The following is a 17,731-nucleotide window of genomic DNA, read 5'->3' on the forward strand; positions in this document are numbered from 1 at the left end:
CAAATAAGGCACTATGAACATAGTGGAACATGAGCCCCTGTGGCATGGTGGGGCACCTTTTGGGTATATTTTCAAGAGTGGTATAGCTGGGTCTTCAGGTAGGTCTATTTCCAATTTTCTGAGGAACCTCCAGATTGATTTCCAGAGTAGTTGTACCAGTTTGCACTCCCACCAGTGATACTATCTCAGTAATAGTAATTTGTAAAACATAACAGGGACTCATCTCTTCAGACCCTTCCTCAGACTTATTCCTGTCGTCATCTTTGAATAGCTAATGCCACACAGATCTTCAAGGACCTTCTGAGGAAAGTCTCTGACTGTCAGAGATTACATATGCTTTTGTTCCAAATTGATCCAATGTATCTCATTACAGAAATATTTGGAGACTAGCAAGATGCTTAGTGTTTTATGTCAACCCGAACGATTTGAGTTCAATTCCCAGAATCTTCTTCTTAGTAGGAAAGAGTTGACCTGAAAGTTGTCATTTGACCTCCATATCAGGTCTATGGTACACACATATCTGCACACATGCAAACAAATAAATAAATGCATAAGTATAAAAAACTTTTTAAATAAATATTTTGAACATAACTAAACACATTTTATTTCTAGGTGACCTTGGAAATAAAAAATCATAAATCAAAAAGAATTGAATATTATCTGATTCAAAACACCACAAAATATAAGTGTTATCATTTATTACTTTTCTTTTTTTTTTTTTTTGGTTTTTTTTTTTTTTCGAGACAGGGTTTCTCTGTGTAGCCCTGGCTGTCCTGGAACTCACTCTGTAGACCAGGCTGGCCTCGAACTCAGAAATCCGCCTATCTCTGCCTCCCAAGTGCTGGGATTAAAGGCGCGCGCCACCACCGCCTGGCATTACTTTTCAAATTAGGGAAATTCACACATATTCCTCAAGTTCTATACCCCACTAACTCACACAATGATTTCTATTTTAAAACACAATAATTTAGTAATACATAAAAGTATTGTTTTATTTCTTAATTTAATCCATGAAATCTTTAGGTCAGAAGTCTCTGAAGCATTGCTATTACTCCTCACTGGTTGATGTAAAGAAAAAGAAACCTCTAATTTCCTGTCTTTCCTCCATCTTAGAAAGCCTATGCATATGCAGATGAAGACGAAGGCCGACCAGCCAATGACTGCCTGCTCATTTATGATCACGAAGGAGCTGGGTCACCCGTGGGCTCCATTGGCTGCTGCAGTTGGATTGTGGATGACTTAGATGAAAGCTACATGGAGACTTTAGATCCAAAGTTCAGGACTCTAGCTGAAATCTGCTTGGACACAGAGATTGAGCCATTCCCTTCACACCAGGCCTGTATACCCATCAGCACTGACCTCCCTCTGCTGGGGCCTAACTACTTTGTCAATGAATCTTCAGGAATGACTCTCTCAGAGGCTGAATTCCAAGCAGAAATGGCCGCAGCCTCTGAACCCATGATTCATGGGGACATCATAGTGACTGAGACCTACACTACTTCTGACCCATGTGTACAACCCACAACGATTGTTTTTGACTCTCAGCTTCCACCCAACGTAGTTGTGACCGAAACTGTAATGGCACCTGTCTATGATGTTCAAGGGAACATTTGTGTGCCTGCCGAGATAGCCAATACACACAATGTATACTATGCTGAGAGAGTGGTGGCTAGCCCTGGTATGCCTGACATGGGCAGTGGTACCATGACTGATGCGTGTATAGGACCAGTGATGAGTGGTGGTATTTTAGTAGGGCCAGAAATTCAAGTGACACAAATGATGAGCCCAGACATCCACATAAGCCAAACCACAGGCTCCACCTCCCCAATGACGTCTCAACACCGAGTAACCAGATACAGCAACATACACTACTCCCGACAGTAAGTCCTCCGTGGAGACTCCATATTCTAGTGCCCACCAACATCCCATCAAAGACATACAATGTGCTGTAGTCAACGTTTTAACACTAAGCAAACGTTCACACATTCTAAGTTCAACAGGGCTCTTTGATGACAGCTTTGGAAGGATAAATATGACTACGCACTTTAGATACGCCTCTTTTTAGTTCTTTCTGTATCTCAATAATGGGCCAAAAACTACACCATGGAAATAAAGGCCTTGTATGCTTTAGGTGCTGTCTACCAAGTAGCACACAAGTCATGGTCCCAATCCTGAAAGTCCCAGGCTGAATCAACAACCTGAGAAAGATGTAGCACACAGAAGTTGCAAGTGAACTTTTATCTGCATCTTCTATCCATAGTTTTCTTTAGAGAAATAGTTTGATCTTTTTAAAAAAAAATTCAGGCAAAAGCTATATTTAACTCTTTCTCAAAAAAAAAAAAATCAGTTACTTTAAGACTTTCAGGTGTAGCCCAATGGTACTGTTTGGCCAGCATGCCTGAAGCCCTAGGTTCAATCCCCAGAACCAGAAAAAACTAATTGAAACAAGTGAAAGGCAAATTTCTGAAAGGAAGGTGGCACATTTGTCAGTTCATATGAATTGTGTTTTCAGAGTTTTGCAAGACATGCAACATTAAGCATTATTATAACACTTAGCATGAGAAAAGAGTTGGAGGCTAGAGAGACAGTTGAGTTTCAAGAGTACTTACTGCTCTTGCGGAGGACCCAGGTTCATTTCCCAGCATCCACACTGTGGCTCACAACCATAGGTAACTTCAATTCTAGGGGATCTGATGCCCTCTTCTAGCCCCGTTGGGCACAAAATATGAACATAGTATACATACATACATGCAATCAAAACACTCAGACACATAAAATAAATCAGAGAGAGAGAGAGAAAGAGAGAGAGAGAGAAGGAGGGGGGAAGAAAGGGGGAGAGAGAGGGAGAGGGAGAAAGGGATGAAGAAAGGAAGAGAAAGAGAAGTTTGTTAACTAGAAATCCTTACTCAAAAGGATATATACATACATATATCCATAAATATGTATATATAATTGTACTTTATTGACTTACACTAATTTAAAAATCACAAAAATTAACAGATCTTGGAAGATGTATTAGTATTTTTCCTATTACAAGGACGTTTTTCTTTACTTTTGCTAATTAGGTCAAAAATATGACATATTGTTTAACCAGTTTTCTTGGCCTGAGTCTTGGAGGTTTTTCACTTGGCCACCAGAAGTTTTCCAGATACACATATATAATTATTATATTTTTAAACAATATTAACTTGGAAGCTGCCAGGTTTTGAGCATTGGTCTTAGCTTTATGGATATGGAGGGAAAGAGGACAGACGTGCCTGCCTCAAGCTTCACACTCATTTCTAGATGTACAAAGAGAACATGAAGGTATGACTTTGAATGCATCCAAGAATAACTAGAGAACATCTGAAGGTCATTATGAAGCTGTGCTTCTCTTGCTAATACTGCATGAGATGCTGAGTGAGTGAAATACAGATAGTAACACAGATTCCCTGTTTTCAGTAGGCATACATCTGGCTCAAGAAACTATTTAATTCTGTAAAATATGTAAACTATTCAGTACAAACTGTAATATGACTGGAAAGACTATGTAAATGAAATAAATATCTTTTCAGGGGTGATTCCTTTTAGATGGAAATAGTGGGAGAAGTTTTTTGTTTTTATTTTTGTTGGGTTTTGTTTTGTTTTGTTTTGTTTTGTTTTGTTTTATTGGGACTAGGGTTTTTTGGTTTTGCTGTTCACTTATTTAAAAGCTTTTGCATTGGAGGCATCTGCCACAAGTTTTGTTTGATTTTTTTATAGAAAAGAAATAGAGAGATAAAGTAACCATAGCATGTTAGTTTTGGTGCGAAACCTTGAACCCTTGTTCAAAACCTCTGGCCAGTGTTCTGATAACTGCATCAGTATGGAGAAGAACTAGGGGCTGGTGAGATGGCTCAGGGGGTGAAAGTGCTTGCCAACAAACCTGATGACCTGAGTCCGATCTCCAGAACCCACATGGTGGAAGGAGAGAACCAGCTCCTGAAAGTTGTCCTTAAAAGAATGGAGAAAATCCAGTTTCACCTACTGTGTGAACTGTGCCGTTTGTGAATTAGATCAGAAAAGAAGTCTCTTAAAAAGCTGACTTCATTAACTGTAAGTGCAGAATAGCTAAGACACTGATAGCTGAAGACTCTTTCTCTATCACTAGGTAATTATGTACCTGAACTATTTTTTAATAGTTTTCTAATATCACATACTGTGATAGACATCTTGAGTTATTCCCATCAGTGATTCAGCTACATTTCTCTTCTTTATAATTTGGTGAGATCCGTGGAAGAGTCCAGCACCTTTGCTTCCGCAGTGATCTTATGGACAATACCCGGGCATTAACTGGCCACAGAGTGGCTCCTAGGCACTCAGTTTTGAGACATATTCTGAAATTGACATTTCTCTCTTAAGGCTTATGATCCACTGAGCCAATCATTCTAGAAATCAGAAAACAGCTAGTGAATCACTAAACCTCCAATCAGTCAAAACTCAAAACAACATTGTTAGGTCTCAAGCCTGGGACAAATCACTGAAGTGCCTATCTACTGAACATACCAAAGCAGATGCCAAGTTCTCCGAGTATCCCTCTGTCCCTACCTGTTACAGAGTCTAGCTGGCATACTCTGTCCTCTACCCTGAACTTTGCAGCCCAGGGCTGAGCTGCCCTTCCCCAGCTGTTCTTCCCTATATAATCCAGTCATTTCTGCTATGCTGGTACTTTTCACTCCTTTTGCACTTTTGGCCTCTTGGTCTCCTGGCTCCCCAACTCTTACATGTTCTGTCATGGTCTGCTGATCATGTCTGTCTGAACTCTCTCAGATGTCCCTACTTCCAGCTATGCTCTCCTTTTTATCTACAATAAATTTTCTCCTCTGTCATACCTAGAAACAATGGTTCTCTTCTTTTTAATTCCTTTTTTCATTGAACTATAAGATTTAAGAAATAAAGACTAAGATAGACCCAATTGTGAGAAGAGAAGGAAATGTCTCTGAGAATGGTTTCCTCTTTCTCATCATGTGCTTCCATTAGAGGCGATTCATGCCATGCTAGGTCCTTCCTCCACTACACACTGTGGATTCAAGGTAACAGCATTTCACTTTCTCTTTCTTCACTAGCAGTCAACAAAAAGCCTTTTAATATGCTGAGGTGATCAAGTCACATCATACACAAGTCAAGTTTCTGAAATTGGCTTATTTTTGAAGATCTCAGAAAAATAAAAGGGAAAAAATCAAAAGTTGTACTAGTTAGTTAGGAAGTAAACTTGAAATGACATTCATTAAAGGCTTGATAAAGAAACCTGAAAACCTAGGCAATAAATTTTGATAAGTAAGAATAATAGCATAAATTTGAATGACATGTGAAATTTTTTGAAAAGACAGAATTATTAATGAATAAACAGACTCTCTTGGAAAAGCCTTGGTTATAGAGAAAGAAAAGCATTTAGGATATGACAGTGTTTATAAATCTATTCAAAACTGCTGTTTCAATTTTTTTTCTCTTTGGGACTAAATATTTTCATTACAGTATAGTACTAAATATGATGATGTTTTATATATTTCTTCAATAAAAGCACATGAGCTAAGAATGAAGGTGATTCATTTGACTCTTGGTGAAGGTAGAACTTCATGCATGAATGCAGACATGCTCATCCTGAAAATCTTTACAACTATATCATTAGGCAGAGCTCCTCTTTATCCTCACATGGTCCATTCAGGATGTGGGTTCATCTGTAAACTTAAACTCTGAATCAACATCAATAGAATCACTGTTTTGTTTGTAAATGCCCAGTACGAGATAGCAAACCAACTGAATAAACATCAGAAACTGCTGTAGACATTGAAATTACAGTTAAGTACATCTTTTCACATACCCTTTTGAATGAAAACTAAAACAAAATTACCACTCCTATTTCTGTAGTAGACTAGAAAAGAATAAATAATTTCATTGTCAATTGAGAAAAGCTCCATAAACATGATAAACTATGGTGATGATAAGAAGAATTTTACCTAACAAGGATCAAGGAGTTATATGAGCCAGAACTACAGAATATACCCAAAGACAAAAACAAATCAAAACAGAAATTATACAATTCTCACATAGGCAGCCATTTTAATTATAATTATGACAACATTGTTCCACTGTCTTTCTTCTTTGCTGTCTCTCCTGAACACACTGCCTTTCTTATGTGTATTAGACTGTGTGCTCATAGAAAACAAAGACAATGCCCTGCTTGTTTTCTGAATCTCCAGTATCATATGTCTAGTACACGGCATGCAGTCCTTAACTTTAGAACATAGTCTAAGTCTTCCTAAAAGCAAGTATCTGCAATTCACCAGTGCTGCCTCTAGAGAGCACCCTATGGAATGATCTTCCCAAAGAGTACACCAGAGTCACCCAGACCTGACACTATTACTGAGGCTATGGAGCACTCACAAAAAGGGACCTATCATGACTGCCCTCTGAAAGATCCAACAAGCAGCTGAAAGAGTCAGATACAGATATTTGTACCAAACCAATGAACAGAAGCTGCTGACCCCTGTGGTTGAATTAGGGAAAAGCTGGAAGAAGTTGAGGAGGAGGGCGACTCTATAGGAAGACTCTATTGGACCCCTGGGATCTCTAAAACACAGGACCACCAACCTGGCAGCGTACACCAACTGATATGAGGCCCCCAACACATATACAGCAGAGGACTGCAGGGTCTGAGTTTAGTCAGAGATGATGCACCTAACCCTTAAGAGACTGGAGGCCCCAGGGAGTTTAGAGGTCTGTTGGGGCAGGGAGTGGTAGGAACATCCTCATGGAGATAGGGAGAGGGGAGGAGGTATGGGATATGGAACAGATGGATGGTGGACCGGGAGGGGAATAAAACCTGGAGTTTAAGATAGATAGATAGATAGATAGATAGATAGATAGATAGATAGATAGATAGATAGATGATAGGTAGAGCAAATCCGATGTTGATTACATTTCAGCAGATATTGACCTTTTGTCAAAAGGATCCTGGGATAAAGTTATGAAAAATAACTTCTAATTCTTATTAAAGGAGTTTAGGGTATACTTGAATAAAATAAATATAACAGAGAAAGCAAGTCAGAGATGCGGAACTCCTCCAACACATTAAAATTCGATGGTCTGTTCAAGATCAAGCTACTCAACAGCATGTGGACTGGCAGCACGAATAAGGTAGACCAGACCCTACCCAGATTGATGAGCTTCTGATAGGTAATGGCTGTAGTGGGTGGAGGGAGAGCCAGTTTTCTTTAATAGTGTGGGCCCTAGTAGGTTGCCCATGCTCCTGTGCTTGGCCCCTACACCCATGCATATATGGGTACCACTAATTATGCTCCATGGGTTATGAAAAAAGGAGGAAGAGGAGGAGGAGGAGGAGGAAGAGGAGGAGGAGGAGGAAGAGGAGGAGGAGGAGGAGGAGGAGGAGGAGGAAGAGGAGGAGGAGGAGACTTGAAATTGGGAGGAGGAGGTCAGAAGGTAACTGGAAGGAGTGGGCAGAATGCTTGTAAGGAGATGTGATCTACATTCACTGTATATGAACCTACAAAAGAATATATCATTCTAAACAGTGGTGCCAGACTATATATCTCAAAACCCTCTGCCCCATATCCCAAAGACCACTTCCAGCTTGAATCTACCTCCTAGAGGTTCTACAACATCCCAAAAGAGTACTGCCAGCTAGGGACCAGTTGTTCAAACACATGAGGCCATTTTTTTTCTCCTGAATCTGGAACACATAAAACACATAGGAGACATTTTGTATCCAAATTATAGCAGGTAACATGGAAATGCCAACAAATTACGTGACCAAAGAGAGCCAAATGAAAATCGAAAACTATCTGTATGCGTTGCTGTTACCATAAAACATCAACCCAGGAATTGGAAAAAGTTGCTGTGGGCTGGAAAGATGGTTAAGAATCCCTATCGGCCTCACAGAGAAGGCAACTTCAGTTCCCAGGACCCACCTCCGGCAGCTAACAACCACTGGTAACCTCAGTGCAGGGGATCGGATGTTCCCTTCCAGTTTTTGTAGACACTGAACTCATGTGCATCTGCTCACACACAGACACACATGCATACACATAATTTTAAAACTAGATATTTTTAAAATAAAAAGTTTTTTAAAAATAAAACTATATTTTGGTTAGAGATCCAAACTTCCTTGTGAGTACCCAAGTGACTGATTTCTAGGTGAGAGAGATGCTGAGTGTGTGCTTGACTGGGAAGCAGTGTGTGTCTGTGGTGAGTCATGGTGAGTGTTAGGGCAAAGGTCACAGGACAGCCATGTGATCATCAAATACATATTGACTAGGACAACTTCATTATGAGTTTAAGAGGGAGATACTGTCTGGGTGGGGACTTTGGTATCAGTGAGGTGTGAGACACCAGGCGTGAGAAACGTGAACTTGGTGGAAGTTAAATTATAAAAAGCAAGGAGTAACAAAACAAAGAATTTGCAATTATGTGTCTCATACTATGCTAACTGATTCTCACAGTTTTTCCTCATTGAATCTTATAATTTTCTTTTATGGATTACAAAAAATAAAATTTCTATTTTAGATTAAGAAAAATAAAAATGTTATATGAAGCACTATGACCATAAGAAGTCCCCGTAATTATGTGGTTTCTGTGTTGTTTGGTTGGAATTACTTTTTGTTTGTTTATATTTTCCTTATTTGTCTGTGAATGAATTGCTAAAGATAGAAAAATAATTGAAGTAGACATCAGGCCCTCGCTGTCAGATTCAGGAGGAAATAAAGAATTTGAATCCAGTCATATCCAGCCGAATGCACCTAAGAAAGACAGAAAGATCTTTGACCCCAGTTGAAAGTGTGTTAGTCAGTTTTTCAGCATAGCAACATAACACCTGTCGCAAGCAACTTAAAAGAAGGAAAGATTGACTTTGACTCGTAGTCATGTGGCTTCGTAGTAAAGTAGAACATCATGGTGAAGATCATATTGTTGGGCACACCAGAGACACTCAGATCACAGGGCACAGGAAGCCGACAGAGTATATACAAGACATGTCTTTCAGAGGCATATCCTAGAGAAAAGCTTACTCCAGCAGGCTCCACTAATGTCCGAATTCAGCTACACATCCATCATGGATAAGTACACTGATACATTAGAACCTCAGTGACCAATTTTCAAAAGTCCATAGTAGAAACTAAGTCTTTAATGCATGAGCTTTCAGGGGCACTTTTAGATTCAAGTCGTAGTGGGAATGAAGGACAAACAGCCAAAGGGAGAAGAGAAAAGGGATTTCAAGACAATAAAACAAAACAGGAGAAACTGGAAAGGTTCAAATACAGTTGAGACAGATCCTCTAAAGGGGAAGCGGTTGGTAAGACTGATGAATACATGATGGGGTTTGACCACAAGGAAGGCTTGGGATGCAGCTAAGTTGGTAGAGCACTTGCCTAACATGTTCAAAAGACGCTCCATGTTCAATATCCAGCGCTGCATGAAACCAATTGCCCTAGTGCACATCTGTAACCGCATTGTTCAGAAGGTAGAAGCAAGGCAGTCAGAAATTCAAGGTCACCCTTGACTAAATAGCAAATTTGAGGCCAGCCTGAACTACATGAGACATTGTCTTAAAAAATTAAATAGACAAAATAAAATCAGAATAAATCTATATTAATTTGAAATTGAAGGATAGCTACTAAAAAAAAAAAAAGAAATCAAATGCTGGGAAAGAACCCTTCCACACCCTTGGTAAACATCTGTATGTGTAACCACAATAAACATCTGTGTAGAGATCCATCAAAAAGAATCCAACCATGTGATCCACTTATACTACTCTTGGTAATTACCTGAAGAAATCAAAACTAACATAAAACAGATATACCTGCACACACATGTTTATTATAGCATTATGCACAATGGTTATAGTATGGAATCAACTTATGTGTCTAGCAACAGATGAGTAGATAAGGAAAAGCTTTTATTTAGACAAAATGGGATATTATTTAGCTTTGAAGAACAAAGTAATGTCATATTTAGAAAAAAATGGATACAATTTAGTTCATCATATTAAGGAAAGTCAGCTAAATTCAAAGTAATTTGCATATTTTCTACTATATAAATGACCTATTTAGGTGACTACATGGCAAGAAACAGGTGGCCAGTAGAAGAAAAGAAGGGGAACAAAGGAGGGTAATTGGGGAAATGAATGAATCAAAATACATTAATAATTTTATTAAAATGTTTTCATAATGTATTATTTTATACAATTTATGAATGCTAATAAAAATTTGAAGATAAATAAGAATAATTGCTGAAGTACTTGATGGAGAACAGTGAATTTGAAATCCCTTTTGATGTCTGCTACAGCACAAATACAAAGCTGATGAGGCCAGCAAGGAAGGTTCGATAAAACAAAGCAGCAAGGGAATTACTGGGGTTCTGTCTGCATCTCAGTTCTCAAGTCACTGGCTGGCTAACCAACTGCCATTCATAACACCAGGTAACAATTATGCATCAAGTTAGGACACTTGTGTCCCAAAGATGGCACTGCAGCCTATAATTCCAGAGCCTAGGGAATTCCTCACACTGTAAGACTCTCTCTGCAGGTCTGTGAGCTGAATGAGAACAGAGAAACCAAGGCCCAGAATTTTATCTCAAGAATAATGTGATGAATGAATGATAATTGATGAATAATAACAATGATAACAATGAATTCTGCAAGAAGAAGGAATGGAAAAAAAAGTTGTCTTTTCTGCTACTGGGACAAAACACTGTGACTGAAGAAACCTCTAAAGAAAGGATATGATTGGGACTACAGATTCAGAGGATTCGAGTCTACGATGGTGAGCAAAGGCATGGCACCAGGGACAGCTGGGAGCTCACATACTGATCCATCAGTAGGAGGCAGAGATGGAGACATTGGGAATTATACAGGTTTTTTGATACCTCAAAGCCCACCATCAATAACACTTCCTCCAACAAGGCCACACCTCCTAATCCTTCCAAAGCAAGTCAAGCAACTAGAGACAAGTATTCACATAATGCAAAATGTATTTACTCCAACTTCAAAAGTCCTTGTAGTCTTTCAGTCTCAATACTGTTTAAAAGTCCCAAGTCCAACATCTTTTCTGAAACTCAAGACAATCTCTTCCCTGTAGCAGGATATCCCCCGCCTCAACATTTACCATAAACTGGGTAATTTGGGAGGAGCTAATGTGGGAGGAGTAAGGAGGGGAAGAGGAGGAGCTAAGAGGCAGTGATGTAGGAGCCATGGAGAGCTACTCATATATGGAGAGCAGTCCTGGGTAACCATTTATATCTTGATTAGTTAATTGGTTAACACTTCCAATTGTGTGGGCATCTTGATAATTGAGCATTACCAAATACATAAAGCTATTGGATAATCTTTAACCATTAGAGTCTCATTTCTACCCAGTACCACGTGGATGGCAGGATGGTCTGGGCTCAGCCCAGCCTTGTGGAGACAGCAAGATAGATTGGCAGAGCCATCTCCCACGCTGACACCTTGTGGGTGGCAGGGCCAGTGCTTCTGGCCTGCCTGAGCCAGTGGCCTGAGCCCAAGCAGCAGCAAAAAACACACGGCCACTCGTGGCCTCAGGCCTTGCCTAGTCAGGAAGATAGCGGCCCGTACCACAAGACAGATCAGGTGCTGCCATTTTAAAATATTACTGTAACACTTTCCTTTTTGTTAATCAAAATGACTATACAAAATATGTATACCTGGACAACCAAGATTTAAAAATAGGCAAGGCTATGATTTGAAAATCCAAATAGCCCTAGGATGTTTAAACTACAACCATGTACTATTATTATTATTATTATTATTATTCTCTCATATATCACATTCTGATTCCAATTCCCCCTTCCTTCTCTCTCCCCAGTCTCTTCCTTCCACCTTCCCCCTCCCCCATATTTCCCCTACTTCTACCTTCCCCTAGAAAAGAGCAGAGCTTCCAGGGACATCAAGCAAATTTCAAATAACAAGCTCCAATAAAACCAGTCACATACCAACACAGCAAGGCTAGTCAACTCTATCCTATAGTATCTATCCTATAGTAGGAAAAGGTCCCACAAGTAGACAAAAGAGTCAAGGACAGCCCCCACTCCCACTGTTAGGATTCCTACAAGAACACCGAGCTACTCAGCTATAACATATATGCAGAGGACCTAGGTCAGATCACCATAGGCTTCCCTAATCTCTGCAAGCCTCCATGAGTCCTGGTCATTTGATTCTGTGGGCTGTATTCTCATGTTCTCATATTGTCCCTGACCCCTCTGGTTCCTCTGATCCTTCTTCACCCTCCTCAGCAAGTCTTCATGGAGCTCTGTACAATGTTTGGCTATTGTACTTTGCAACTACCCCCAGTAGTTGCTGGATGAACTCTCTCTGGTCTCTTTGATGATGATTCTGCTAGTCTCCAGTCCCAGAACACTTTGCAAGCAGGACAAACATGCACATATCTTTCTGGATCTGGTTTACCTCACTCAGGATGATTTTTTTTTTAGTTCCATCCTTTTGCCTGAAAATTTCATGTCATTGTTGTTTTTAATGACTGAGTAATACTCCACTGTGTAAAAGAACCACATTTTCTTTATCTATTCTTTAGGTGAGGGACATCTAGGTTGTTTCCAGCTTCTGGCTATTACAAATAGAGCTGCTATGAACATAGTTGAGCAAGTATCCTTGTGATAGGATAGAGTATCCTTTGAGTATATGCCCAGGAATGATATAGCTTTATTTTAAGTTAAATTGACTTCCAATTTTCTAAGAAATTGTCATATTGACTTCCATAAAGGAGTATTCCCTCAAGGCAATCTATTAATTGCCTTGACACTACCTGTAAAATCAAATGCAAATTACATACTTCCAACATACAATGGTACAGAATGTACCTTACCATTACAAAAGGTAAGAGCCTGGGACAGTGGACCAAACCAAAACACAACTGAAGCATACCAGGGAAAACTCCACTTCCTGTAGCCCCACCTCTGATGTCAGTGGGATTAGACAGTTCTGCAACTCTGGCTTTGCCCATGCAGTAGATTCCTCATCCTTGGTCTGCTTCCAGTCCTTTTGTATGGCTCTCCTTGGCAGATATCCACAGCTCTGGCACCTCTTATATCTCGGGGTCTCCAACGCAATCCAGGCTACACTTTTATGCTTTCACGCAATGGGCTCCCCTACCACATCCCTGGCCTCAGTGGCTTCCTTTAACCAGGAGGGAGATCCTGCAACCCTCTTACTCTTGTCTTCTTCATAATTACTTTAAAACCAGAACCACTTGACTTACACTGTCAAGTTTGGCTACCAACTTGTGGTGGATCCTACACCCTTTGAATCACATGTGCAACAGGCTTGGTTTGTTACTGATTTGGGGTGGTAAAAAATTCCTTAGGCCTTTTTTTTCTACAGGTTGCAAGATTAGCTGGATGAGGTCTTACCCTGATGGTGCAATTTCAATGTGGATCAGGCCTCTCCTTCATCTCCATATCAATTTCAGCACGAGTCTGGACTCCAATATTAAATTTCCTGGTTCTCTTTTCTTCTCTAAAGTATACATTCTGTATTTCTATTTGCTTGGCTTGCTCTTTTCCATTGTCAACTTGCAGAGAAGTGATTACTAACAACCATGTGACACAGTCAGTATTAGGCTGTCTTTAAAACACCTCTGCTGAAGAAATTAGTTTAATTTTTTTTTTAATTCAGCCATGGGCAAAATTGTCAGGGCAAGGGAAAAGGCCAAATATCACAAGAACTGAGACTAACTCAGTTGCCAGCATTGCTTCCCTATGAAATCTCTTGAGTGCTGGACCTCAGCACCAGTATCTTCCAAGGTCCTACTTGGATGGCCCATTAAGTTCTGCTTATGGTATTCAACCATTTTCTTGTCCAAAGTCTCTACATTGTATCTTCTACATTCCTCCAAAAACCAGCATGGTCAAACCTGTCACAGCAATAGCCCATTTCCTGGTACCAACTTTCCTGTTAGTTACTTTTCTACAGCTGTGACAAAATACCATGACAGTGGCAAGTAATCAAAGAAAAGTGTTCAGTTGAACTTATGTTTTCAAAGCCTTAGAATCCCTGATGCAGGATCGAGAACTGCTAAGAGCTCATACCTTGGTCTGTTAGCAGCAGACAGAGAAAGATAACAATGGCAACAGTTCTAGGCCACATCTCCCTCTATAAAGTGAGACCGTGAAGCTCCAAGTTGAGGAGCTGTTGTGGTTGAGGGGAAGGTTTTAATTATAGGTATAAGGAAAAGAACAGCCAGAGGCATCTGGAAGAGTCCAAAGCATGAAGAGAAAGTACTAGATTGAATATGGCCATGAGAGCATAGGAAGCAGGGAGAAAGGAAGGAAGACAAAAGAGGAGACCAAGAGAGAGGGGCAAGTGGGGAGGGGTAAAAGTGTACATGGCCAAAATGAAAGATTATATAGGAATGAGAAGTTGAAGGAAGGAAAGCCCATGAGCTGAAGAAGTTTAGGGAAGAGGACAGGGTGAGAAAATCCAGGATGCCATGAGCTCTGTAACAGGTATTGGTGGACGCTGAGAGAGCCTGGAGGCCAGCATGTGCTTTGGTATGCTAATAGGCACCACAATTAGCTATTTGTGCAGACTTCTTTTTAAAGCTGATGGTTTTGGGGACTAAGTATCCAAATATATAAACCTAGGAGGCCATTCTCATTCAAACCACCACATAAGTTAAGAGAAAACATTGTTAAGACTTTGGGCTATTTTTCTCTCTGGCAATTCTACTTATACAATGTATGCTTATTATAGAAAGCTAAGACACTTAAGGAGAAAGTGGGCATCGTATCTAGAAATGTCTAAGTGCTTAAGACTGCTTTCTCAGTGAATTCCAGCACAGCCCTCCCCTCTTCAGAAGACAGGTAGTCCCTATAAAATGCAACTTTGCCACTGCTTGTAATAAGCACCTCACTGTGTCTTCTAAATTGGGGTTTATGTATACAAGCTTTCACTTACCTATTACATTAAGTCTCCTTTGTAAAAAGCATCTTAAGAGCTCGTTCCTCCTGGAAGTGGGCAATAAGGTATCCCCAGCTCTTGCATATAATAATAATGATGATTGATGCTTTCATATGCGATGTGTTCCTGTGTGCTTTACATTATTCTGTCAGAGATAAATTTCCAATGACAGGGGATGTATCATCTATAATCTATCTTACAACATGAGCATAACAAGACAGTCCCGGATGTTACCCATAGCAGTTTACAGGCAGGCAGAAATGGCAGTTATGATTATGGTGCCCCTGAGTCTGAAATACCAGTTTCCTTTTCAGTTCTAGATCAAGTCTGTGAGCTCAGTATACACACCATATCATTCATTCTGGGACCTTCCTACTGCGTTTCTTGCTATAGTGAACTCACTGAGTAGCCAACCCTGCATCAAGCCTGAGGCTGGCCCAGGCAAAACTTACTCTGATGCTTGATGAAGTTGATGCAGAGCCTGGAGCCCTGGATTCCAACCCCTGTACTGAGAAAACCTAGAGAGACCAAAGTGTGACTTGGTTGTCAAGGACTGCTAGATCCTCAGAGTCAGTGGCACCCCTAAGTCACTACTGAAGAGGAGTTAGTGATTAGCCATTGGTGCACATAGATAACAGCCATCAGAGTGCACAAGGTTGCCTGTGATTCTATGAAAGTGATGGATGTTCCCTCATATGTTCAATCCTTTCATCGTCTTTATGATGGAATAAAATTCAACATTTTATGGCAGCTTTTCAGTCTCCCTGTCACAGCTGCTTTTCTCCTGCTGATGTGCTGGAGCAGATGCGACAAAGAATTCAAGTTTCCTAAGGGAGGGGGAAATGGAAATGACAGAGGATCGGTTAGAACATGATCACTTAGAACATGAAACCACAGCTGTGACAGCCTGGTCTCAACTACAGACCGTGTAGACATCTCCAAGTGTCTTAGATTAAGGATGAGGATGAGCAGTGCTAACATAGGATAGCAGGATAAGACTAACATGATCACATCAGATCACATCCACCACTGCTAAGAGTTCCAACCCATAAAGACCACCTTTAAATCCAAGGAACCTTACCAAAAGGGGTTGTTACTCACAGGATGACAACCACTGCTTCTCCCTTCATAGTTTCTAATAAGAGTCCAGAGGCTGTGATCTGCAGAGACGCAGCAAGCAGGATATGTGGACAAGTGTGAAACCCAACGTTATGTTTTAGGTTTTCATTACTGTGCCTAAGAGATCCATGAAGCAAACAAAAAAACTGCTCAAGGATAGACACTTCCTGAAATGCTGGGGGATATTGTTTATGAGAGATAACAAGCCACCTGTTTTCACTCTTCTAAAAAAGTTTGTTTGTCTCAACTGCACCAGATGTTCTTGGTCACATGTGGGTGAGAGGCACATGGGCAGGAAATGTGTCAAGATGTTTACTGTCCCCTGAGTGGATGGAGGAGGGGATACCTGGGCAGTAAATACATCAGGATACTTGTCCCTGATTGAATTTAAGGGAAATAAGGTAGCCATGTGGGGCTGCCTTTTTAAGCCTCTACATGGCATGACTCAGAGCCATTTTCTAGAAACCCAGAGATGGACTTGGCCAGAGTCCATCAACCTGGCCAGTATTTAAAGCTTGTTTCAAGTTTGCTTGCTTATTCTCTTCTGGAGGGATTTATGTAGAGTCCTGGCCAGAAGAGCAAAAGCCTGTGTTCCCTTCCTCTCCTTGTATCTCCTTAAGATGATGGCTCCAGCAGGCTACTCCAAAAGTGAAGTGTGAGTCCAAAAGCCCAGGAGTGAAGAAGAAACCAGCTTTCAGGCTCTTCTGCCTTCCTGCAGGAGGGCAAAAGGGGAGGAAAGGTAGAAAAGTACAACCAGAAAATCCTGCTGGTTTAGGAACTGTGGTTTCTGTGGGTAAAAAGAGATGTCCCTTTTCTGAAGGCCAGGGTGTGTTCAATTCATTGCACGTCTCAGTAAAGTGTTTGTGAAGCACTCTTGTCTACCACAGAAGAGTGTAGATGCCACTGATTTCATGACAGACACAGTAATCCACTGATGCACAGAGACAACTGAAAGAAAAAACAGCCTTTGTTTTGTCAACTAGAAAATATCTAGTAAAAATAAGGAAATGCTTTGTAGGAAGCCTGAAGCTGGGGCGAGCTGGTAATTTTGAGGTGGGGTTGCCAATCGAGCTCTGCTCTGTCCTTGTGTATCCAACACACCCAGATGCAAGATGTAACACAACCTCTGCCCTTGTATCCTGAGGTACAAACTGTGCCAACACCTTCAGATATTTGGAAAGTTCTTGTGGAGTGAATATTTGATGGTTAAATTGGATTTCTGTAATCAATTCTTAGTATTAAATTTTTTTTTCTCTAAAAGAGAATATATAAAAATACATTATCAACCTATCAGGGATGAGGAAAGAGATTCCAAGATTCAGGTTCTACATATACACTTTGAAGCTCTGTAAAACTGGATAGAGAATTCTAGTCACACATGGATACAATTCTCCAGTAAGCCACTAATGTTCCCCTGACTGTTTCTTTATGAAATTAAAGAATTGCACTAAGTCACTATTTGCAGACATGTAAGGTCATTCATTACAGAGAATTCCTCTTCCCAGGAAGCACTGGGGAAATAAGGAAGTACTAAACCCTGAGATGCAAGAGAAGAATTTATAAAAATGAGTGTTCTGGGATCTGCAACCACCAGGGACCTACAGTAATTGTTCCTTGGGAGAATATTCATCTGCATGGAGAAGAGGCCAT

General features: G+C 40.4%; 1 protein-coding gene across 1 annotated transcript in view; it reads left to right on the plus strand.

Annotated features, from left to right (window-relative positions):
* Nucleotides 1–2,103, plus strand: part of Dsg4 (desmoglein 4) — a 36,517-nt gene extending 34,414 nt beyond the window's left edge. The window contains exon 16 of the mRNA XM_028774878.1: nucleotides 1,114–2,103. Within this exon, the coding sequence (XP_028630711.1) occupies nucleotides 1,114–1,884 (771 nt within the window). The 3' untranslated portion in view covers nucleotides 1,885–2,103. The remainder of the gene's footprint in view (nucleotides 1–1,113) is intronic.
* The last annotated feature ends 15,628 nt before the right edge of the window (nucleotides 2,104–17,731 follow it).

This window comes from Grammomys surdaster, unplaced genomic scaffold, assembly GCF_004785775.1.
Source record: "Grammomys surdaster isolate TR1022 unplaced genomic scaffold, NIH_TR_1.0 243, whole genome shotgun sequence".
NCBI lineage: Eukaryota > Metazoa > Chordata > Mammalia > Rodentia > Muridae > Grammomys > Grammomys surdaster.